General features: G+C 40.9%; 1 protein-coding gene across 1 annotated transcript in view; it reads right to left on the bottom strand.

Moving 5' to 3' along the window:
* WASHC5 (WASH complex subunit 5) overlaps nt 1-25,181 on the bottom strand; it is a 55,897-nt gene that overhangs the window by 21,567 nt on the left and 9,149 nt on the right. Inside the window, exons 7-17 of the mRNA XM_068983546.1 lie at nt 22,799-22,951; nt 21,201-21,314; nt 18,913-19,084; nt 15,573-15,700; nt 14,108-14,237; nt 10,231-10,343; nt 8,745-8,911; nt 8,593-8,668; nt 7,231-7,341; nt 2,038-2,178; nt 966-1,046 (exon numbers count right to left, since the gene is read on the bottom strand). Coding sequence (XP_068839647.1) covers nt 966-1,046; nt 2,038-2,178; nt 7,231-7,341; nt 8,593-8,668; nt 8,745-8,911; nt 10,231-10,343; nt 14,108-14,237; nt 15,573-15,700; nt 18,913-19,084; nt 21,201-21,314; nt 22,799-22,951 — 1,386 coding nt within the window. The remainder of the gene's footprint in view (nt 1-965; nt 1,047-2,037; nt 2,179-7,230; nt 7,342-8,592; nt 8,669-8,744; nt 8,912-10,230; nt 10,344-14,107; nt 14,238-15,572; nt 15,701-18,912; nt 19,085-21,200; nt 21,315-22,798; nt 22,952-25,181) is intronic.

The raw sequence follows: 25,181 nt of genomic DNA, 5'->3' as shown, positions 1-25,181 counted from the left end.
AGGAAGCGGATCATGGCTAGTGTTGGCCAAAATGGGGATAGATACACAGGAAACAAGTCACGTGAGGAGGCAATCTGGCTGTACTGAGACAAATTAAGTACAAATGTGCCCTAAGACTCCACCCACTCCTGGATTTCAGCACAATTCTTGCACAGGCCTATGTGGGGACACGTTCAGAGATGCTCATCTAGACACTGCTGATGCTAACAGGAAGCACAGGTATGAAAATGAGCAGCATCTGTGCCCTGGGGAACAACTAAATAAAACGTGAAATTCTCTGCAGCAGGAAGAAGTAACCAACCATCTCACTACAACATAAATAAATCCTGAAAGCAATAACTAGTGAGAAATGTTAGAAAAAGAATGAGGCTTTGTAGCAGAATATGATTTAGAGAAATCAAAAATGTGCAAACATAAAATACTACTACTTGCTAAAAATAAGGAGACTTGCATATTTATGGACAGAAATCAAACAGAGTGGGTGCTGTGGGGTCTGGGGGTGGGTATCAGGAGAAGAGAAAGAAAAAGAGAGGAGCTTGCATATACTGGTGGTGGCAATGGCCTGTGGTCAGAGGTGTACCATGATCTCAGCTCTCTGCACCTGGGGTGCAGCATAAAAATATTAAAGAGAAAGAAAAGTTGCAGGCAAGGAGGAAAGAGACAGTAAGTGATCAAGTAAGCAAGCTTCTTTGCTTAAGGGAACTGAATTATTCTTTTGTTATTACAAAAATTCAATAAAATTTTTTTTCTTAGTGTTTAGGAATTCCTGGGTGTTATGAAAAATGAGGATAATAATGCTTTCTCCTTCTCTGTTCATAAGTGACTAAAATGAAAATCAAACACTGTATGTGAGATAGTGAGGGGCATAAGATGATGACAGTACCCCCACAGGATAAACTCCGCCAAAATCCAAATGACAGAGAGGCTTATTATGAGGCCACAGAGACCAGCATTAAGACCATTACCTTGATGATGCCGACTAAAGTTGTCTTCATCATTAAGATGCCTTCAGTAAAAATGGAAATAGCATGAGTAAGCTTGGCAACCTTCAACAAAGAAAAAGAGGTTAATGAAGCACTTCTCATAAAAGACCCATCACTTCTATGGGAACCTAAAATAACTGGTAATAGTTCTGAAAGGGCAAAGCCAAGAGAACAAGCATGTAGCTTGAAGGCACCTGCGTGTACATGTCCTGGTCAGAAATAATGCTCTGTGGTGTTGACCACTGTCAGACCTACCGGGTGACTGAGTCAGAAGATGTTCAATCATTCTTTACCCTTTGATCAATCACTTCCCCTTCTTTGGGCCTCAGTATTCCACACATGAGATGAAAGCAGTACTCAGTGATATAGATGATACCTTCCAAAATCAAAGGGCTCATGGAGACACTGAAAAGGTAATCTCCCTTTTCCTGCAGTCCACATTCTTTTCAAACAATGCTGGGAGGCACTGAAAAGATTGACTGAGGCTATATTCTTGAGTTAGAATCAATGTGCAAATTCTGAGCTTGATGATCTCAATGCCTAATGAAACTTCTGGAGTTGTGTCAAAGGATGTGAAATTGATGCTGGTTATCACATTTTCAAATTTTACTTGATTTTATTTTTCAGGTCTCTAAGTTTAGGGAGAAAGAAAAGCAGAGGCATTTGGGAAGAACTACTTCTGAGACTGCTTAATTGTGGAATGGCCTTAAATATCTGCCTGTTTGAAGTGGTTTATGGAATATGGATTACTTTGTTCATGGAATATGGATTATTTTGAACCACTGAGTCATGAACCAAGACCGTTCAAAAGAAAAGTGACCAACTGAGTTCCACTCCCTCTGAGAACATTCAGGCAGGTGGGGCCCTGAATGATACCAGGACACTGTAAAGAATGAAGGTGAGCTTGCACTAAAATAACAAAACCTGGTTACCACTGAGTGAGTAGAAAAATAAATCAGAACTGATCCGGGGGCCTTGGGGATACACAGAGTTGTGCTATTTCATGGTTTGGGGGGTTAAACATCAAAAGGCAGATGTTAAAGGGACACACCACCTCATATCGCGGGCCGAGCTGAGCGTAGTCCCTCAGCTTGTCTTTGTCCAGCCGGGTGGGCACTTCAATGATATCATGAGTCTGAAGCTTTATGATCTTTAGAAGGGAAGTAAACATGCTTTCTGGAATAATCTGCAATACCTTTAGTGAAAGGGAAAAAAGGAAAAATAAGTGAACCTCCTATTTTCTCTTCCTTAGTTTGACAGATGGTAGGACAACAGTAAAAAGGGTGTCCATTTATTAATCTGCAGCAAAGGGTGCTGGGGGCTTTCACAAGCATTCTTTTAGTAACTGCTCCCAGGCACAGGGCTACGTTCCTTCAAAAACAAATTGCTCACAGATTATGAGTGGGAAAAAGTTAAAAATCACACTTCAGGTGTTTGGAACAGCTCTGATATTGGCCTGCACGTAGGAAAACTTCATAATCAGATACAGACCTTGGAACACTCTCGTTTGGATTTTACTGCTGCTGCAGCCGCTAATGACTTTTTCCACACCTTCTCTAACTTTATTTCTGGAAAAAACAATCTGTCTAATGTCTTCAGTTATGGTGCTGTTGGTGCTCTAATCTTACTTCTTTTAATCATTCTTCCTTGTATTGTCAGGATTCTTCGGCAGAGCATTCAGAAGCTCTCGACTGAGTTGCACCTGATTATTTTAAAAAAACAAAAAAGGGGGAAATGCCGGAAGCCAGCGTGAGGAACTCTGCCCATGGCAAAGGTCATGAGGAAGGAGGCTTGGCATACGCAAAGGCGTGATCAAGCCTCAGGAAACCCCCTGTTCCTGAGTATCTACCCCCAAACCAGAGTCTGTTTTATGCTCTCACCTACACCTCTGACTTTACAGGGGGCTCTCCCCCATAACCATTTCTCTCGGAGAAGGAGTAAGCGTGCAGCTCCAAGGCAATAAAAATTCCTGGGCATGACAAGGGTGTTTCAGCTTACGGACTCCTCTGAAGGTTATCTAGCCCGCCTGTATAGGTTCGTCCGGCCACATGTGATTGTTTACAGCCTCCCAACCTGAGAGGCACGAGATGTTTTAGACTTCAGTTCAGTTCAGTCGCTCAGTCATGTCTGACTCTTTGCGACCCCATGAATCGCAGCACGCCAGGCCTCCCTGTCCATCACCAACTCCCGGAGTTCACTCACATTCACATCCATCGAGTCAGTGATGCCATCCAGCCATCTCATCCTCGGTCATCCCCTTCTCATCCTGCCCCCAATCCCTTCCAGCATCAGAGTCTTTTCCAATGAATCAACTCTTCTCATGAGGTGGCCAAAGTACTGGAGTTTCAGCCCAGCATCATTCCTTCCAAAGAAATCCCAGGGTTGATCTCCTTCAGAATGGACTGGTTGGATCTCCTTGCAGTCCAAGGGACTCTCAAGAGTCTTCTCCAACACCACAGTTCAAAAGCATCAATTCTTCGGCGCTCAGCCTTCTTCATAGTCCAACTCTCACATCCATACATGATCACAGGAAAAACCATAGCCTTGACTAGACAGACCTTAGTCGGTAAAGTAATGTCTCTGCTTTTGAATATGCTATCTAGGTTGGTCATAACTTTTCTTCCAAGGAGTAAATGTCTTTTAATTTCATGGCTGCAGTCACCATCTGCAGTGATTTTGGAGCCCAAAAAAATGAAGTCTGACACTGTTTCCACTGTTTCCCCATCTATTTCCCATGAAGTGATGGGACCGGATGCCATGATCTTCGTTTTCTGAATGTTGAGCTTTAAGCCAACTTTTTCAGTCTCCTCTTTCACTTTCATCAAGAGGTTTTTTAGTTCCTCTTCACTTTCTGCCATAAGGGTGGTGTCATCTGCATATCTGAGGTTATTGATATTTCTCCCGGCAATCTTGATTCCAGCTTGTGTTTCTTCCAGTCCAGCATTTCTCATGATGTATTCTGCATAGAAGTTAAATAAGCAGGGTGACAATATACAGCCCTGACGTACTCCTTTTCCTATTTGGAACCAGTCTGTTCCATGTCCAGTTCTAACTGTTGCTTCCCGACCTGCATACAGATTTCTCAAGAGGCAGGTTAGGTGGTCTGGTATTCTCATCTCTCTCAGAATTTTCCACAGTTTATTGTGATCTACACAGTCAAAGCCTTTGGCATAGTCAATCAAGCAGAAATAGATGTTTTTCTGGAACTCTCTTGCCTTTTCCATGATCCAGCGGATGTTGGCAATTTGATCTCTGGTTCCTCTGCCTTTTCTAAAACCAGCTTGAACATCAGGGAGTTCACGGTTCACGTATTGCGGAAGCCTGGCTTGGAGAATTTTGAGCATTACTTTACTAGCATGTGAGATGAGTGCAATTGTGAGGTAGTTTGAGCATTCTTTGGAATTCCCCTTTGGGATTGGAATGAAAACTGACCTTTTCCAGTCCTGTGGCCACTGCTGAGTTTTCCAAATTTGCTGGCATATTGAATGCAACACTTTCACAGCATCATCTTTCAGGATTTCAAACAGCTCAACTGGAATTCCATCACCTCCACTGGCTTTGTGATGCTTTCCAAGGCCCACCTGACTTCACTTTTCAAGATGTCTGGCTCTATAGATTAGTGATCACACCATCATGATTATCTGGGTCATGAAGATCTTTTTTGTACTGTTCTTCCGTGTATTCTTGCCACCTCTTCGGGCAAATTCTTTTGGGGAGTTGGAAATTATTAGTATAGTGCGTTGGTTAGGAATTATATTGGTGAAGGGTTTTTTCATTTGTTGTGGCAATAGTTGCTGCTAATTCCCTGCCCTGGGTGTGACAAGGGATTTCTCAGGTCAAACCTCTCTGCTGACAGACTAGCTTGTGTGACAAGATTATCCATACTCCTGCCACTATGCACATGATTGTTTACCACCTCTCAACCATAAATAGCACAGAGAGTTTTGGAGTATTTTGAGAGTCTTAATTAGCATAGGGCTTTTCTCATTGTTGAGTCAATGATTGCCGCCAGGCCTCCATATCCTTAGGCACCTGGGAATATATTAATCAATGTATTTGGAATATAGAAAAGGAAATATAGTAGTTTTTAAGGTTAGCAATACTAGACTTTTTGAGTTAATGAATTTTCTCTTTTGTAATAGATCACTGTACTTTGCTATAAATCACTGTGTCCTTGCTATGTAAAAATGTAAATTTATCACTATCTTAAGACTAAATAGATCTTAAGGGGAACATTGGTGAAAGGATTTTCACTTGTTAGGTTGATGTTTGCTGCTAAATCTCCATGTTCCCTGCCCTTATAATGGATATAACTAGCATATAGGAGAAATAAGTATTAACCTTTAAGCATATAGAAGAAATAAGTATTAACCTTTAAGATTAATCATGTTAACCTTGGGTTAAATAAATTCCTCTCTTGATTGTAACTTACTACACCCTCATCCTATAGGAATGCAACTTTATTTGGAGGGTGGTGCCTGGTTTAAGAAAAAAAACCCTTGGAAGACAAAAGTTTTTTGGTTATCAGAAAGAAAGGATCATAAAATGTCAGCAGGTCTCATGGCCAGAAGATGATGTAAAATCCCTAAGATCTTTTTATGTGAAGCACCTGATTTTGATAAGGTCAGGACTGCTGACCCCCGCGTGACTCTGTATTCATCCCTATGTGTAACAAAAGGTATATAAGCAAACCCAAAAATAAAGAAATGGGATCAGTTTTTAGAAAGACTGATTCCCCCATGTTGTTTCTTTCTTGCTCCCCGTTTTTCTGGCTGAATTCCCATCTGGAGCATGGATGCTATTCCATGTAAACCAAGTTATTCAGCCTCTTTTTCTCCACTAATTTTCCTACTACACTATCCGTTTCTAATCTCTCTATATCTCTGTAATTAAATATGTATTTTTCCAAGGACACCGACTCTGTCCCCACCTTCGAATCACCCTGGATCCACCAGGGCTGGACCCCGGCAAGATAAAGCTAAGTCTCCTAGAAATGCTGTAAAAGATGTATCACTCCCACATTATAAATTTTTCAAAAGCTGAGATTCAGAGATGTTAAGTAACATGGCTGTAGAGCCCTCAGCTAGTACATGACACAGGACAATTTTGAATCCAGGCCTGTGTGGCTCTGCTACTGCTGCTGCTAAATGGCTTCAGTCGTGTCCAACTCTGTGCGACCCCAGAGATGGCAGCCCGTAAGGTCCCCCGTCCTGGGATTCTCCAGGCAAGAACACTGGAGTGGGTTGCCATTTCCTTCTCCAATGCATGAAAGTGAAAAGTGAAAGTGAAGTCACTCAGTCATGTCTGACTCTTAGCGACCCCAAGGACTGCAGCCTAGCAGGCTCCTCCGTCCATGGGATTTTCCAGGCAAGAGTACTGGAGTGGGGTGCCATTTTGTGGCTTTAAGTTACACCATAAGCTACTGAAATAAGGACCAAAATTCTCCTGAAAACTTTAAGTTCCAATTAGTCACAGTTACCAACTATGACTTTGAAGAAGCTACCAAGATCTATGTTTCTCAATCTCTACACCTATAAAATGGGGGTTAATACCATCAGCATTTAAAAACTGAGTATAAAAGTTCTTTGAAAGTAAAAACGTATCTGCACACCCACAGTACCAGTAAGAATAAATTTATTTTCAGGTATGGAAAATTTCAGGAATCAAATTAAGAATTAAGGAAAAGTATATATAACTACTATGTATACAACAGGTAAACAACAAGGACCTACTACAGAGCATGGTCTTGTAATAATCTATGCATATATGTACAACCAAATCACTTTGCTGCATACTTGAAGCTAATACATCATAAATTAAGTACACTTCAAAAAAAAAAAATGGCGTAAGGGAAAGGAATAACAGGTGTACTTTTTTTCAGGGCCCCAAGCACATCATTTGTATTTAAAATAGCAGTTGCTACTGCTACTGATAAGTTGCTTCAGTCATGTCTGACTCTGTGCAACCCCACAGATGGCAGCCCACCAGGCTCCCCTGTCCCTGAGATTCTCCAGGCAAGAACACTGGAGTGGGTTGCCATTTCCTTCTCCAATGCATGAAAGTAAAAAGTGAAGGTGAAGTCGCTCAGTCGTGTCCGACTCTTAGCGACCCCATGGACTGCAGCCTAGCAGCTCCTCCGTCCATGGGATTTTCCAGGCAAGAGTACTGGAGCGGGGTGCCATTGCCTGTATTTAAAACAGCAGTTAGTTTGCCATTAAAATAAGTATCACCTTGATGCATTTCTTACCTTTCTCACATAGGACACCAATTCACCAGAATAATATTGAGACACGCTGAGAAGGTCAGGGCTATTTGCTTGATTAATACGGAGAAGGGGCAGGTCAAGGGCAGAGGCAAGCTGGAAGGAAAATAAGACACCACTGTTTCTCTGTTTCAAAATGTCCTAGAAATCTCTTTCTCGAAGCAGTAACATACAACGAAGCTCCTAGGCTTTGCTCAAAAGACAGCAACAATGACTAAACTTCATCAGTTCACAGTTTCTGACAAGGATATAATGTAAAATGACAGGTATCTGCTACGGCAGTGGCTCTCAAGTTGTGGTCGCTGGACCAGCAGCATCAGCATCACCTGAGATTTTGTTAGAGATGCTGATTCTCAAGCCTGACATAGGTATACTTCACCAGAAGCTCCGGGGGTGGGGCCCAGCAATCTGGGCTGTGACACGTCTTCCAGGTGATTATCCTGCATGCTCAAGTTTGAGCCACTGAACTACAGAAGGCAGCTACTTCTCTATGGAGACCGGACATTCTGACTGATGGACTACACATTGAGTCTAATCTAAGATGACATGGCTTGTAAGAAGTGCCATTATTTGATGCACTGCTCAAAAAAACAACAACAAAAAAACACCACATGCTGACAACTTAATTATGATATGCCATCATCTACAACCCATCTCAGTCACAGAAATGTTAAAATATGAAAGTGCCTCTCAGACTTGATATGTATGGTAATTTCATCAGAAAACTTTGTGTAAATTATTTGTTCATTTATCACTAAATGAAATTACCTTGAGAGAAGGGTTAATCCATGCCTGTTTTGTTCACCATTATTACCTAATCTTTTTATTTTTTAATTTTATTTCTTGGCTGAACCATGTAGCATGTGAGATCTTAGTTCCCTGACCAGGGATTGAACCCATGTCCCCTGCATTGGAAGCTTGGAGTCTTAACCACTGAATCACCAAGGAAGTCCCCTTTCCTAATCTTTAGAGGAGATCTTAGAATATAGCAGAAGCTCAACAAGAATTTTTTTAAGTGAGTAAGTAAAAGGATTTTATTCATGTCTAGGAAATAAAGGATGTACATTTTTTAGTATCTTGCTAAAACTAATAAAAAATCAATTTCTTCATTAAAAATTTTTGTAAGACATCCCAACATCTATTTTGCATTTAAACTTTATTTCTCACATCTTTTGCCAACTACACTCTCATGAAAAATTTGCTGAAAGCTTTCAGTCTATAAAAATACTTAAAATTGTCCAACTTTCTAAGAGGATGAGATCTTGGACTGAATTAATGAATGAGGTAAAAATGAAGGTCAACGCTTGCTCAGAACCTGCCCATGTGATCTTCCTGCTCCTTGCTTACCTTGAGGAACGTGGCTCTGAGCTTAGTGACCATGGATGGGCTCACCCTTATGCTCTCCTGCATGATAGCTGTGAAACTGCAAAAAGACACCAGTGTAAGATGGTGCTCACAGTGGCTTCCACCAGGGACCGGCGTCAGGCTGCCCACATTACCTGTCAATCAACTGCCAAGCAAAAGAAAGGTCCCCGATGATCTGCATTGTGATCAGGACCTCCTCTTTGATGTTAATGGTTCGGATCATTTGGTGGAGAAACTTGCGCGTATCAGCAAGAAACTGACACACTTGCAGATTTGATTCGAGCTGGTGAAATTCTTGAACCTGAGGTGCATAAATACACTGGATTTTAAACTTCTGAACGGCCTGCATGGTGCTCATTGTTCTTTGAAAACACTTCAAATAAAGCACACTACTTAACTAACATTCTTGGCAAAATTTTAATTCCAAAATATAATTTCAGAAATGTACAAGCCAAGTCAGAAAACAATACATGTATTTCTAGAAATAAAAAATGTTCCATTATTTCTTATTCTGTACATATATAACATAATAAGCAAATACTCCCAGTTTCCACTTCTGTATCAATAAACATATATTGGAAAATTCTAATTCTGCAGATTTGCTGGCTTGCTAAAAAACAAAATAAGTCATGCCACAACCAAGGAATGGGCACTTGTACATTTTTAAGTTCTTTTGATGAACTTTAATAAATAATGATTCCACAGTGTTCTGACATTTTAAAGTGTATAATTCAGTGGGCATGGGCTACATGCCAAAAGAAATAATGCAAAAGAGAAAAAGCACCCAGATTTATAACATTGTTTACAGTTGTACTCTCGACTAGAAAATCCAAAAACAACCAAAATAGAAACAGCACAAGTGAGCAATTGTTCCGGAATGGTTATGGAAACTGGCATGCTAACAGTGGAGCATTATACTGTGCTGCCGTAATAGTGGCCGGCCTAAAACCCTTGCAAAAATAAGAAAGAGCTTATAAGAAAAGGATGAATGCATACATATCACTTGGACAGGGTTCCAGGTGAGGATGGATGATTTTTGTTTTTAGATAATAGAGTATATGCTTATTGTTCTGATGCTTTTGTTTATTTTCCTGGTTAAACATACAAGTTTTAAGAGTGTGGAAGTAAGATCCTCTTTGACAATCATTTTTCAGTAGATAAAAAACAAACTTTTCCTTTCCAGAAAAGAAAACACATTATTTTTAAGCATATGATCATTATACAACTATTTTTATTTTTCTGTATCTTCTTCTAGCTTTTCCCCCAAGGCACACATTTTTTACAAACCTAAAAATGGTGCATATAATGGAAATTTGCTTCTGCTTTTACCTCCTTATCATAGTTTTCCCAATGTCTCTATATTGTCTTCATGATTAGTTTTTCAAGACTACATACATGTTTCTGCAAGTTGAAATATCATAAATTTCACTACCATTCTCTTTATTATTATCATTTAGTTATTTTCCCAATTTTAGGGCACTGTATGCAACAGTGAACATATTCACTTACACTGCTTTTACTTCTGATGAAACACTCTCTTAAATATGTTTCCAGGACTGCTGTGTAGGTCAAACATATAGTTCATGATCCAAGAACTGTCATTTAAAGAACCTTCCTTACCTCTTCCAAAGCCTGTATTAGCTGCACAGTTTTTCTGCCCGCGGCGGTAGAATCATCATAATTTAGTGATAATATTTGTTTCGAAATCTCTCTGAACCAAGCTTGAAGATTTTCTATTAATATAGAAACAAGAAAAGACTACTGAAATCCCAGAACAACTGTAGCAGTGGCTATGGCTTTAATCATCTTTCCCAAGTCCAGTTCTTACAAAGCTTTCACTATGTATCTATCAACTGTTCTCAGGAATTCTCCAAATTCTAACAACAAAAATGCCTGAGGCATGTGACCTAGTAAAAGCAATGAAACTTTCTACACAGAGTTTATAACACCTGGCAGAAAGGGTACATGTAAACTGATGTGTGCAAAGATGGCAGTGGGGGAGGGGAGAAGTTGGGGAGGAACTGCAGGATTTTCACAGAGCTGGGAGGATGCGTGAAGGTCTGCAGGGGCAGAGCGGGGAGAGGGATTCTGTCCCTAGATAAAGAGACAGATACAGCAGAAACTTTGGGGCAAAAGGGCCAATGGCACATTTTGGAGGGCAAAGTGGGACCAACGTGTAGGAGAGTGACGTGTGAGTGGTGAGCTGTGGGGAGTCTGAATGGATTAGGGGGTGCCATTTGCACTCACAAACCAGTTGGCATTTCTTAAGGCAGAGATGGTGAGTACTGTTAACATGCTCTGCGACCCTCAGTGTATCAGGCAAGGGTTTAAGCTTCGTTTCATCTTACCTTCACAAAAATCTATCGAGTGGAATTAAAAGCCGTTTCTCAGATAAAAATGCCGATACCTGGAGATATTAAGAGTCTCTGTGGCTTAGAGTCACTTAATGAAATAGCCCAGGTATGCAAACTGTTCAGAGTCAAAGCCTTTGCTCTTCTCACCTCACCAAGTTAAAAAAGCTGAAGGTTTTTTGTGTGTCATCAATGGGATAATTTCACTTCAATAAAAGCACTTAAAAGCTTATAATCTAAGTTATTTTAAGAATTGACATCTGGGTTCCCTGGTTGCTCAGTGGTTAAGGATCCACCTGCCAATGCTGGAGATGTGGGTTTGACCCTTGATCCGCGAGGATCCCACATACTGAGCAACTAAGCCCATGTGCCACAAATACTAGAGCGTAGCCTCCACTTGCCAAACTAGAGAAAAGCATGAGCAGCAACGAAGACCCAGCATAGTCAAAAATAAGTACATAAAAGTATTAAAAAAAAAAAAAGATTTGACATAGAGTGGGAGGGAGGTCACAGAGGGAGGGGATATAGGGACACACATAGCTGATTCACTTTGTTGTATAGCATAAACGAACACAACACTGTAAAGAAATTACACTCTAATAAAAAAACTGACATGATGAAAACTAGTTGCAATTTTAAACTTTTTTTTTTGGTAGGACCAAAGGACAGCTATGCTATAGAAGAAAGTACAAAGAATTTGGAGTCTGAGGTGATGGCTGAGATCCAGGCTTTGTACCTTTGTTACTTTTGGCTAGTGATTACCTTTTAAAGCTTTGGTCTCTGTATACATAAAATAAGGATAAAGATGTTTATCTCACAGGGTTGTAAGGATCAAACAAGAAGTATTTGTCAAAGTACTTCCTAAACTGAAATATGCTATATAGCCAGAAAAAGTAGAGTATATTGTTTTGAACGATCTTTGAAACAATGCTTGTATTTATAAGAACCTGCAGCCATGACATTAAAAGATGCTTACTCCTTGGAAGGAAAGTTATGACGAACCTAGATAGCATATTGAAAAGCAAAGACATTACTTTGCCAACAAAGGTCCGTCTAGTCAAGGCTACGGTCTTTCCAGTGGTTACGTATGGATGTGAGAGTTGGACTGTGAAGAAAGCTGAGTGCCGAAGAATTGATGCTTTTGAACAGTGGTGTTGGAGAAGACTCTTGAGAGTCCCTTGGACTGCAAGGAGATCCAACCAGTCCATTCTAAAGGAGATCAGTCCTGGGTGTTCTTTGGAAGGACTGACACTAAAGCTGAAACTCCAATACTTTGGCCACCTCATGCGAGGAGCTGACTCACTGGAAAAGAGTCTGATGCTGGGAGGGATTGGGGGCAGGAGGAGAAGAGGACGACAGAGGATGAGATGGCTGGATGGCATCACCAACTCAATGGACATAAGTTTGAGTGAACTCCAGGAGTTGGTGATGGACAGGGAGGCCTGGCGTGCTGCAATTCATGGGGTCACAGAGAGTCGGACACAATCTGACACAATTGAGTGACTGAACTGAAAAGAGACTAGAATAGAGATAAATGTGCCTGATTTTAGACAACTTATCTGGTTAGACTGGTACTGGAGGTTCTTTGTTTTTTTAAGATACAATATGGTGATCTGTGAAACCTGTTGCCAATTTATATCATTTAATCAAAAACTGGTCAACTTTTTTCAATAGGAGGGAATAACTTTCATGATCTTCTCAGAAGGCTACTTCTCCCAAGAAAATTAATAACCACTAACACAGATGATATCTAAGAGTCTTGTGTTCCAATCCTGATGATTGGGTCTTCTTCACTGACACACCTGCCATCTAGTGGCACAAGAGGGGACCTGCAGACTGCTTTGAAACAACTCTGCGTGTGTGAATTCAGTTGCTTAATCTTCATGACCCCATGGACTGTAGCCTGCTAGGCTCCTCTGTCCATAAAGTTTTTCAGAGAAGAATACTGGAGTCAGTTGCCATTTCCTGCTTCTTGGGATCTTCCTGACCAAGGGATCGAAGCCAGATCTCCTGCACTGCAGGCAGATTCTTTACCATCTGAGTCACCAGGGAAGCTTCAGTAGGAATAATAACATAATTTGGAAATATATTTTGGATTGACCATTCAGCATCAAATAAATCAACAAGAGCCAAATACGGTAATCATAAGTTTATACTGACTATGAATAGCAGAGTTACATTTTTAAATAAAAACCTATACTATTAACCAATTCTACTGTATAATTAACTTTATCAGAAATAAACTTGACAGTTAAAACAAGGCTAAGAAAAAATAGTTTGTCACCTTAAAACTCAGAATGGTCTTTCAGGGGCAATTTGAAAGGATCCTATCTATACAAAAGTTTGAAGTGGTAGCACAATTTTCCTATAGGTATAATTTCCTAAAAAAGCAAGATCAAAATTGTCAAAGTTAAACCTAAGCTGTGGCTATGTTGGGCTTCTCAGGTGGCGCAATGGTAAAGAACCCACCTGCCAATGCAGGAGACAGGTTCAATCCCTGAGTCAGGAAGATCCCCTGGAGTAGGAAATGGCAGCCCATTCCAGTATTCTTTCCTGTAAAATCCCATGGACCAAGGAGCCTGGCAGGCTACAGTCCATGGGGCTGCAAAGACTGAGGGATTGAGACAGACACACACACACAGACACACATAGACACACACGTTGTTTCAAAACAGTGTGCAGGTCCCCTATTGTGCCACTATATGGCAAGTGTGTCAGATAAGAAGCAGCAAACAGGATTGGCACACAAGACTCCTAGGTATCATCTATTTAGTGGTTATTAATATTCTTGGGAGAAGTATCCTTCTGAGAGGATGATGAAAGTTATTACCTCCCCCAATGCAAATAAAATGACACACTAAAGGCACTAGCTTTGTATACTGTGGTGGTAGGTGGAGGATTATGACTCTAAGTCCCAGTTTAGCCCCCAATTTCTTATATCATATGTAAAAAACCTGAAGTTGAGAGAGAATATATGAGATTTCCCAAGGGAGCACCAGGCTAGAGCAGCCAAAACTAAACTTCCGATCTTCATCAACACCCCCCCAGCACACAGTAACATCACAATAATAACTTTTTACTCTGCTGGTTTCTAATAAACTGTGTACACATTTCAAATACACTGATGTTTCCTCTCCAGCAATTACCATTTTTCTCCACTCTGGTTAGAGGTTTGACTCCTGAAAAGACATCAGCAAGCTCCATCATCCGCTCTGAGCCCTCCTTCTTGTAATGCTCCCATTTGGCCTGCTTTTCTGAAAGCATTTGCTTGAACATCTATTGAAGAGACAGATGAGATTTACTGATTTTAAGAGAAAAATCCAGCTTAGGCAGTTTACTAAGAAAGCCTGAGTCAAACCCAGTTTATTATAAAAATAGGTACCTAAAATCAACATCATTCTGATGCCATCTCTTAAGCATCAATACTTACAAATTGTGGGGTAAAAAGGCTAGACCATCTCTCAGATGGTGGCTCTCAGACTAATTAAGGCAAAGTGAGTGTTGGTTCTGAATGAGCTTCAAGGTCTGCAGCTAGTTCCAGAGGCCACCTGATCCAAACTCCCAAAGTTTCTGTAGAACCTGGACACCCCCAGGTGTCTGCCATTCTTATCATGCCCATGTGCTGTGCTTAGTCGCTCAGTCGTGTCTAACTGTTTGCAACCCCATGAACTGTAGCCCATCAGGCCCCTCTGATTCTCCAGGTAAGAATACTTGAGTGGATTGCCGTGCCCTCCTCCAGGGGATCTTCATAACCCAGGGATCAAACCCAGGTCTCCTGTATTGCAGGCAGATTCTTTACCATCTGAGCCACCAGGGAAGCCCAATTATGCCCATGGAGGCTTTTTAAGGAGTAAAACCAGCACAGAATTTCCTTTTGTGAACTCAAATCCCTGAAGTCCTTAGGTCAAGTTTGTTTAAATGCAAACTACCACCTTATTTAGGCCTTTCCAATAGGTTTTCATGGCTTTTAAGATGAAGACAACTATCCTGCAAGGCCCAGCACCGGCTGGCTCCTGCCCACCTGTCAACCTCACTTCCTAACACCTTTCTGTTGTGTTCTCCCCCTCCAGCCAGCTGATCTTTCAGGCCTGAACTGGCCAGGTCTCCCTTCCTTGAGGGGACTGAGACAGAGTCTGTCTTCCCTGTGCAATGGTCTCCATCATGCTCCCCATCTCTGTCTTAGCTAACTCTGGCAGGTCCCTTTCTCAACGTCCTTCAAAAGCTCCTGCTGCCCTTCTCAGGGAAGTCATGAAAGCTAGGACAGGATCCTTTCTTTTAGGTGGAGAACTATGCTCCTCTCCTTTAGAGCATACACCTCAGCTTTTCTTTACATTTTCATTTGTGTAATTCTCTGTTTACTATCCACATTCCTCATTAGACCATAACCTCCATAATCTGGGGCATTTTTTCCCCATCACTGTATCCCTAAATAACAGTAGAGACTAAATGCCTGTTAAATGTTTAATCTCATCCTTTGAATATAAGAATTATCTCAGACAGCTAGAATCTTTAGCTTGAATCAAAGACACAGGTACAAAAATCCTAATTGCTAAAAAAAAAAAATTAAGCATTAAGAAAAGATTTTGGTGGTTACTTATTCAGTATTTTTACCTCTTTGAGTATAAACTCAAATTGTGCAGTATCCAACAGCAATTGAAAGAGGATCTTGGGATTGTACCTCGAGTCTGTTAGAATCTGGTCCTTGATTTGACGAAGGCGTTTGTTGTTTGGGTCACAGGCTAGACATGTGGAGAAAAGAGTTTCCAATTTACTAAATGTGTAGAAAATACCTATAATAAGTAAGATGGATTCTGAAATACTTTCATTTCTCTTCTTTTAAGCATTTAAAAAGTAATAAGAAAAATGCATATCAATGATGGATGATAAAATAAATTGTATCTATGCTAGAGGAAGTACAATTGAACTGCTAAATATAACGTTGAATCTGACATAGAATGTCATCATGATATACTGTTGAATGAAAAAGAGCAAAGTGAGAACAGTGTTTCCAAAGTTTGTAAGTATCCTGTGGTTGGTTGATTATCGACTGTCTGTGGGTCAGTGCTTTTGGCACTAATGATGGGTCGAGCCTTTTGGCATTATTTCCTAAGTAAGTGGCCTCCTTGTGTCCTGTCTGTTTGAAGTTGCTTGTGTTGGGCACTGATCTCTGCCATTCAGCTATGGACAGGTGTGCAGAAAAGATTTAACACAGCAGGCCTGAGACTGCCATCTTCAAAAAGGCCTGTTTGCAAGGTTGGCTCTTGGCTGGCATTTGGGAATTTGGATTTTGGAAGGGTTCCCACCATTCTGAGAACTGATAAGAATGGCCCACAATGCTTTAACTCTTTGTACAAACATGTGTTTCATGATGTGCACCTGCTTTCCTTCTGGGAGTCTGGAATGTTGGTACCTGCCACGTAGAGGCTATCTTAAGGAGCACCCCCTGCCCCCAACAAAAACCATGGACACAGTTTCTAATGGGCTTCCCTGGTTGACATTTACTCATGCTGTCACAACTCATTGCGAGGGGAACCAAATGGACCCTGTGTGACTCCACTTGGAGAGAACTCTTAAGAGCTTGTGCCTCGTTTCCTCTATACTTCACCCCAGGCACCTCTGCCCTGTGCCGATTGTGCTATCTTTCTGCTGTTGCAAATCATAGCCATAAGTACATATGCTGAGCCTAGTAAAGCATGGAACTTGGGACGTCCTTGGGGACCAGTGACACAAGAGGAGTAGGGTCACCACACACGAGATGTGGCGCTTTCAAACCAGAAGAACCAGGCCTGACACCATTCTCATGCTCTTTGTAAAGGCATGACTGATACTCAGAGCTTTCTGGATTATCCACCACCTAGACGTGGAGAGTGTATGGTTACTAGGCTAAGGTCACAAAATTAGGCGGTGATTGACCGAGGCATAAGTCACCAGATGTTTTGATTTTCTGGTCAGTGTATCAGTTGCCAAGATAAATCATTTCAAATAAAATAAACATGTTTAAAAATACATAGAATAAAAAATTATGCTATTTGCTGAAACTTATTTATGGGGTCAATTATTTATGCAAGAAAGGAAAAGAAAAAATAGGATAAGGCAAAATATTTACACGTAAAAGCTACTCAGACTGCAAATAAAGTCAAAATAAAGTTCATAGCCATTAAGGTACCAGGTCCCTCACAGCTGCTCTAGTATCACCATGCTTGTTCAGGCTTTCCGAGCCCTCCTGCCGGCATCTTAGGATGTCCGGCATGTACAGAATGACCACACTTTACAAGCACATATCACGGGTGTTTTTAGTGCTTCAGTTATGGTGAAGCTTGAGCAAGGTTATTTTATATATTGATTTCCAAGTTACTCCATCAGGAAGAGACTCATGACAACCTGGAGAAGGGCTCAGTTTTCATGGGAAACTGAAGAGTTCTGATTTACCAAGCATTCTCCAGAAGCCCTTAGGAAGAAATATATTGGAACTGATGACATTGATCACACAGAGACCATTTTTCAGCTTCAGGTTTGCCTAACTTAAAAAACAAAAATGAAACAGAAAAAAAAAACCCACAACAACCCAACCTGTAATGAGTTCCATTTGTTTTTATATAAATTCTAATTCAACACGAAATCTGATATTAATTTCCTTTCATTTTTGGAAGGGAACATCACTGCGCATTAACAATTAGCTCCAGCAGGTTAACAGGAGGGAAGATGAGAAACACGCCTTCCTTTCTGCATACCATGACCAAAACAGCATAAAAGCTAAATAAGCAGTTACTTTTCCCATATATGACTCACAACCAGATAGGCAAATCATTTGTTTCTGGTAAATTCTGAGCTTGTGCAATCAGATCAGATAATTGCCAGCTCAGAAATGGAAAACAGATGTGGCTGAAGATAAAAGCATAGAACTCTGGCAAGCTGAGCCGGTACCTGGCAAGGGCACAAATCCAGGAGACCACTGGCTTCAAGAACACAGGCACGGCTATTAGGCACAGTCATCCGGAAGACAAAGAGGAGGCTGAGTCACTCACTAGAAACCCACAGCTGGCTTTATGATGGGATAAAGTGAGGGCTTGAGTTGTTTACATGCTTCTGAATGTAAGACTTATGGTAAAGAAGATTATAAGCTGAGTCAATGTAGTAAAATTCTCAAATTAGGATGGGATTTTAAGTAAAACATAAACTTGACTAGTTAAAGATTAGTCCATGAGATGATTCAAAACTTTAGCCCTGATATTCATGCTGTGATTAAACGGTAAATCGAGAGAGGTCTAGGCCAAGAAGCAAAATGATGAAAAACAAAAATAAAACTGGAAAGCATGTTAAGCCACTAAATTTGTTACAGCAGCAATAAGAAGCACAGACAAGGGCCAGGCCAGCACCTAAGAGCCAAATGTGTAAACCAGACAGTTGGTGGGATCTGAGTCCAGAGTCCAGAACAAGAGAGAAACATTGCTTGGGGTGGAGGAAGGCTCTTCACGGAAGGCAGGAGCTGACCAGCCCTTGGTATGATTTCACAGTAAAAAGCAGAAAAAATTCTAGACTGGAGAAGTGACCAAAGAAAGGACAGAGGGAAGGACAGAAAAATGTGGGCCCGCTTTGCTGAGGAACTGGCTAGATCAGGGTGCTTAATTAAGATAGATAGGTGGGAAGGCTTTATTCTACCTGTATCCACAGCTAAACTTTTTCACGGGTAGACATCTGATCTTCCCAGTCTGACCAGTGACGAGCTCCTCAAGCCCGGGAAGTAGGTGTCCTCATACTCCTAAGCACCTAACAGGATCTGGCACAGGGGCTGTTCAGGTGGGCCACTGCTTTGACCAAGCAAAAATGACCATTTTACAAAAGCAACTTGATTCTCATTCAAGGGCTAAACCATTTGGCATCACACGGCAGATCAGGGTTTGGTACGCCTATATACAGAGTGACACACATGGTCACGCCCTTTGTGTGTTACCAGAGTCCGCCGTATGAAGCATCAGCCAGCGGATGGCGACGTTCCCATCTCTCAGGCAGTTCAGAAGCCTTGGGATGTTGTCCAGAACCAGCTCCTCCCTCAAGTAACCTTCTTTCAGGAACTGCTGCACTTGTGCGTGCACCCTTTCTCTGACAGTACCGTATCTGCTTGCCTGTGAAAAGGAAAAGAAAACTTGAATAACATTTCAAAGAAAGAATCACCTTGAAAGTGACTCATATTCAAATGAATCCCTGGATAAATAATAACATTCCTATATGAGATAAATAACATACAGGCTCCAAAATCACTGCAGATGGTAACTGCAGCCATGAAATTAAAAGGCACTTGCTCCTTGGAAGAAAAGCTATGACCAACCTAGACAGTGTATTAAAAAGCAGAGACACCACTTTCCCAACAAAGGTCCATCTAGTTAAAGTTATGGTTTTTCCAGTAGTCATGTATGGATGTGAGAGCTGGACCATAAAGAAGGCTGAGCGCCAAAGAATTGATACTTCTGAACTGTGGTATTGGAGAAGATGCTTGAGAGTCCCGTGGACAGCAAGGAGATCAAGCTAATCAATCCTACAGGAAATCAATCCTGAATATTCATTGGAAGGACTGATGCTGAAAATGAAGCTCTAATACTTTTGGCCACCTGATGTGAAGAGCTGACTCATTAGAAAAGACCTTGATGCTGGGAAAGATTGAAGGCAGAAGGGGATGACAGAGGACGAGGTGATTGGATGGCATCACGGACTCAATGGACATGAGTCTGAGCAAGCTCTGGTAATAGTGAAGGACAGGGAAGCCTGGTGTGCTGTAGTCCATGGGGTTGCAAAGAGTAGGACATGACTGAGCGACTGAACAACAACAAAGGCAAGTGGTTTATTGAACATCTGGGGTTTCTTTATTTTTTTTAAACTTGTTTTTATTTGGCTGCACTGGGTCTTATTTATGGCACGCTCCAGTGTGGGGCAAGCGGGATCTAGTTCCGAGACCAGGCCTCCGATATTGGGAGTCACCAGGACCACCAGGAAAGTCCCTTTTGGCCATTTTTGGAAAAAGCCCTGGACTTAGAATTGAGAGGCAAACATCCAGAAATACTGGTGTGACTTTGGATTTAACCTCTGAATATTGGGTTCTTCAAATGTAAATTGGAAAACTGGAACATTTTTTTCCTGCCGTTGCTTCTCTTAACTTGGATGTAAAGAGACACAAAGGCAGAAGCTAAATTGCTGTTCTACCTATTATTATTGAAACACTCAAAAGATGAGTCTGTACACACAAGAGCTTAATAAAATACACCTCAGAGCATCAAAATTGACCAGCCTTGTGTGGAAATCTGGTCACTCTGCTTTCCTAAAGCAAGAGTTGAATGGCAAACACCATCAACCTAGTCAGGTTAGTTTAAAATAAGCACAAGATGTGTCATTAGAAGCCTCTTTAGAACTTGCAATGTCACGGGTGAGAAGATGCGATTTTGGAAAGGATTTTTAGTCATGAAAAATTAATGCTCTGAGGCCAGAAAGCATGGAAGTGCCACTTTCTCTAATATATTTCTGGGAAATATGCCTCAATTGAAATTATTCTGTGCATTATTTATGGAATTCGATTTGTTTGAATAAAACATGCTGAAGTTCCTTGAGTCAGTGTCATTCTATCCATACTTGGAAACTCAAAAACTCAGACAGCCAGGTTGAGGAAGACCATCACTGTTGAGAAGTATCAAGTATGTGCCCCAAGAAAAATATTTTGATTCTTCTGTTTACTTAGGTATTTCCTTCTGCCTTGGTTCCCATCAGAGACACAGAATGTAGCCATTTCAAATTTAAGGAGATAACTGTCTTTATTTTGGTCTTGGTGCTTACTTTACACACCAGAAATGATGAGTGTAAATTACAGTGAAAGGGTTGACTGTCTACATCCAGTTACCATCTTCAACACTCAGTCCTACCAATGAAAACATTAAAATTCTAGCTTCTCGGGAAGGGAGCTCTGTCCATGATGACAGTCTTTAAGAAGAGTACATGAAGTCACCCGGGGCCAAATGTCACATTAGCTCCCCTCAGGGTGTTGAATCTTCCTCAGGACCCAAATCTCCCATTTATAAAGTTAAAAATCTATAATTGTCTGTTACTTCAATGTTCAAAATTCCCCTTTCATTAACCACTGCACTAAAATGTCTATGCAGGCATCTTCCAAACCACTTGGGAAATCTACTTAGCTGATTTCCCACCCCATTACATCAAGCATGTTGCTGAGAACCCTCCTGATTAATCAGAACCTACCTGTTCTCTGACATTTGAAAGGTCCAGGGTGTTGTTTAAAGCAGTTTTTGCAGCTTTATAAGGTTCCCAAGCATCTGCTAGATTAACCGTGATCCCCATGTAAATACTAATTACCTGAAAGAGGAGACCTTTATTCAGTATTTGTTAAACACCTACTCACTCCAAGGCAAGGGGCTGAGAAAATACAAAGTTATAGGAGACATCACCCACTCCTTCAAGTTTAAATGCCATTCCAGTGAAAAACCAAGACTTTTCAAATATACAGGGAAGTGATTTTACTTATGAGTGCTTGGAAACAAGAATGACTATTACATGCCGCTATTAATGAGAAAATAACAAAAACAAGGTTTTCTTTTCAAACTGCTATTTGTAAGACTCCTAGATGAAGAAAAATGAAAGGGGAGAGAAAAGCAGAGACTCTGACCAGAGTGGTTTTCCCAACTATTTTCACTTCACTTTAAGCTCTTACAAATCAAACTAAACTTGTCTCAAAAATTTTTGTGAGAAGAGTGGCATTATGTTTCACATTTCTTTTAAAAATTATATACAACCCCTCTTTATCCATATTAATATTTTTCTTTAAAATTCTTTGCAGTATAGTATTAATCTTTTTGGCTTTTTATGGGCATATTTTTAAAAACTGCTTTATTTTCAGTGTGCCAGGGTGTCTAATCAGGAATGTATCTTGTAAATATCATGTAATTGGACTTTGACCTTCTTTAATGGTAAAAGTGTTTCTCAGTATGGTATTACAGTCAGAACTTCCTTGTTAAAACTTAGGCAAATGAAAAAAAAAACAAAAAACAACAACAACAACAACAAAAAACTTAGGTAAATGAAGCCAGACTCTCTCAAAAGTTTTCCTCATGGCTACTCATCTCCCAGGTCATGGGTATGATTCATTTGTGGACAGGAAGCATCATCTTCTAATTGTAGGCTGTTCTTCTCGACAGTAAAGCTCCTCAATCAGGTCCCTCATTACAGACAGTCTGTGGCTCAACAGTTTGTAAGGAGTGAAAGAAAATCTGGTCCCTGAAAATGTGATCCAACTCACTATGCTTTGTTCAAACCTCTATGTGCAAAAAAAATGCTTCATGCATATTAAGTACACTGTCAGTTTTAAACTTTTAAGAATTAATATTTTTAAGCAAAATATGTTTAAAAAGTTATAAGTTCATCCCTACAGTAACGTAAACCTTAAGGGCCCACATTAGCTTACAGATAAAATTTATAAAAGCGCAATTCCTATTCACAAAATGATATTAGATACACTCTGCTGGTTTAGATTTGTAAGACAAACACTTACATAACTTAGTTGCACTCTCAGTAGCTAAAGCAAGATCCATTTTAACACATGGTTATTCTACTTTGAGAGTATTCACTTAAGAAAACAAACACAAATAGGTGCTTCAGGAAATTTTACTGATTCATTCCTTCATGCTATGATTTGTAATATTCTCAGCATACTTAAAGTAATTTTACTTAAGGGAGTTTATGTCTCATTATTTTAACATTAGGTTTACAGGCAAAAGGATGGAAGAAAATCAGTTCTCCAACAAGTTTATTATAGAGAATAAAAGACTAACAGCAATACTTGCCCAATTATCTGGAAAGTATTTGTCCACTATCTCTCTCATTTTTGCTTGATGGGTATGAAGAATGGAAGGTTCAAAGTAGAGAATCACATACAGCATGGCAGCCTGATTCGCCAGAGCTGTGCTGCGATGTTCTGGCAACGGGTACGCTGAGACCTGCAAGGCAGAGACCAGACCCAGGGGAGGTAGATGTTAGTGACAACTGAATTTACACGTGCCAAGTAAATGACCAGTTCTAAGACACATGAACCTCTCAAAAGTCCATCTCCTTGAGGATCCTGGGCACTGGAAGCAATTCTCAGATTGTGGCGCCAGTCACCAGGACCTTCTTCCCATCTCTAGCCACACGAAGGTCTCTTGACTTTGCTGCAATTCTCTTTTCCCTTAAAAAAAAAAATCCTATATCTCTTACTGTCCAATTTTGTGTCTCTTCCATCACAGAGAAGCCCTTATAGAACTGACCGATTCCACACTCACTGGTGCTATCTTTTACTTCCTGTTTATTCTTCAGCTCATTGGCATTTGACCTCCACCATCACTTCAATGGGGTTAAAGACCCTGATGCTGGGAAAGACTGAAGACAAAGGAGAAGGGGGCGGCAGAGGATGAGATGGTTAGATGCCATCACTGACTCAATGGACATGAATGTGAGCGAATGTGGGAGACAGCAGAGGACAGAGGAACCTGGTGAGCTAGTCCATGGGGTCACAAACAGTCGGACATGACTTAGTGACTGAACAACAACACCACCTATCTCCTCAGTGGAATTTCCTCAGGTCACACATAACCTCACAGTCATCCATTTCAATGACCTCTTTTTAGCACTCTCACTTAAATTTCCTGAGGACTGAAATTCTCTCCTCCTCTGGTTTCCCAGACACCAATCTCTCAGACTGCTTTGCTGGGTGTTCTCCTCCCTGCCTTTGAAATGCTGCTGAGTCCCAGAGCTCCACTGCCTCAAGCATTAGGAATCTTTGGCTGCACATAGCACACATCACCTTGAGGACCAGGAGCAGAAAGGGAGGCAGTTATTAAGGATAGATACAGCAATGTCGCATGGAATCCGGAAGCAGGAATATGGTCAGGTTCCAAGAAGGGCCTGGAGCTGTGAACCAGAAAGCCGTCATTGTTTTTCCCTGGAATGTGATGCTCAACTGTTTCTTCAGAATGTGGTCCATGAGATGGCAGACTGAGGTGGCCCTAAATGCCAAGTTTTGCATGCTGTGGGTAAATCCACAGCCCCAAATCGTTTTTCAGGCCCAATTCCATATTACCTGGAGACAGAGAATCTGATCTATCTTGGGTCAAGTGACCTGCCCTAGTCCAATCAGCTGGGCACAGGGGAGGCGCAGGGCAGGGAGAGGGGTGGATTCACAGCACAACCACAGCTCAATCCCTGTGTTAATAAAGGTCACAGGGCAGGGAGAAAATCGAAATACACTGCCTTGAGACATCGACAAAATGGACCACCCAGGAGGCAGAAGGGTTAACAGAAGGGTTAATGAGAGACAGTTGAAAAAACAGCATGGGCTTTGAAGTCATACAGGCTTGAATTCAAATTATGGTTCTGCTACCTACTTATGTGACCTTGTGAAAATTATTTAAGCTCTCTAAGCCTTATTTTTCTCCACAGCAACATAAGGATAATGCTCTTTTGCAAGATTATTATGAAAAACAGAGAAAATCGTATATGGAAAAAACCTCCTAGGATTCTGGCTCATATTGAATTCTCAATAGATGGCATCAAATATTATGGAGACCTGGCATCTGCAGGTAGCTCCTGATTTGAGCTGTCTTAAAAAAACCAAACAAAAAACTTTATGTACATTTAACATATTCATACAAAAAACTAGCAGTCTACCTAAGAACTGTATAGAACAGGTATGCTCTGTAACAGATGATATCCAATCATTACAGGTCCAACTCTTCACTCTCTCTAGTGAAAAAAGAAACAGATAATATAGAAAATTGTGTTTTCTTCAGGAAAAAGAAGTCAAATGGTAACTTTCTGTGGTATCCTTTTAGGTCCATGAATAACACACACACTGGAGAGGCAAGTGAGACCTGCTCAACCCTGCTCATGCCCCTTCCTTTACCTGGGTGGCCCAAACACCCCTCAGTCATCACTGCAATCTTGCTGCCTGTTAACATGCTTCGTGGCACTCTGTGCTTCCCCTAATACCCATCTTGCTTTATTCTAATTCCTTGGTCTGCCTTCTTTCCTCAGCAACAAGCTCATTATGAGTAGGGACCAGGGCCTGCCTTCATCAGCAGTGGGTCCCATTACTGAGCGCATGACAGCCATAAAGTGCACACTCAGCAATCATTTCTGAACTGACGCCTAAAACAATGCATCTTCTCTCCAAATTCAGTTCAGATCTCATTT

The sequence above is a fragment of the Capricornis sumatraensis genome, chromosome 11 (genome assembly GCF_032405125.1).
Source record: "Capricornis sumatraensis isolate serow.1 chromosome 11, serow.2, whole genome shotgun sequence".
In the NCBI taxonomy this organism is placed as follows: Eukaryota; Metazoa; Chordata; class Mammalia; order Artiodactyla; family Bovidae; genus Capricornis; species Capricornis sumatraensis.
This window is presented reverse-complemented; position numbering and strand designations above follow the sequence as displayed.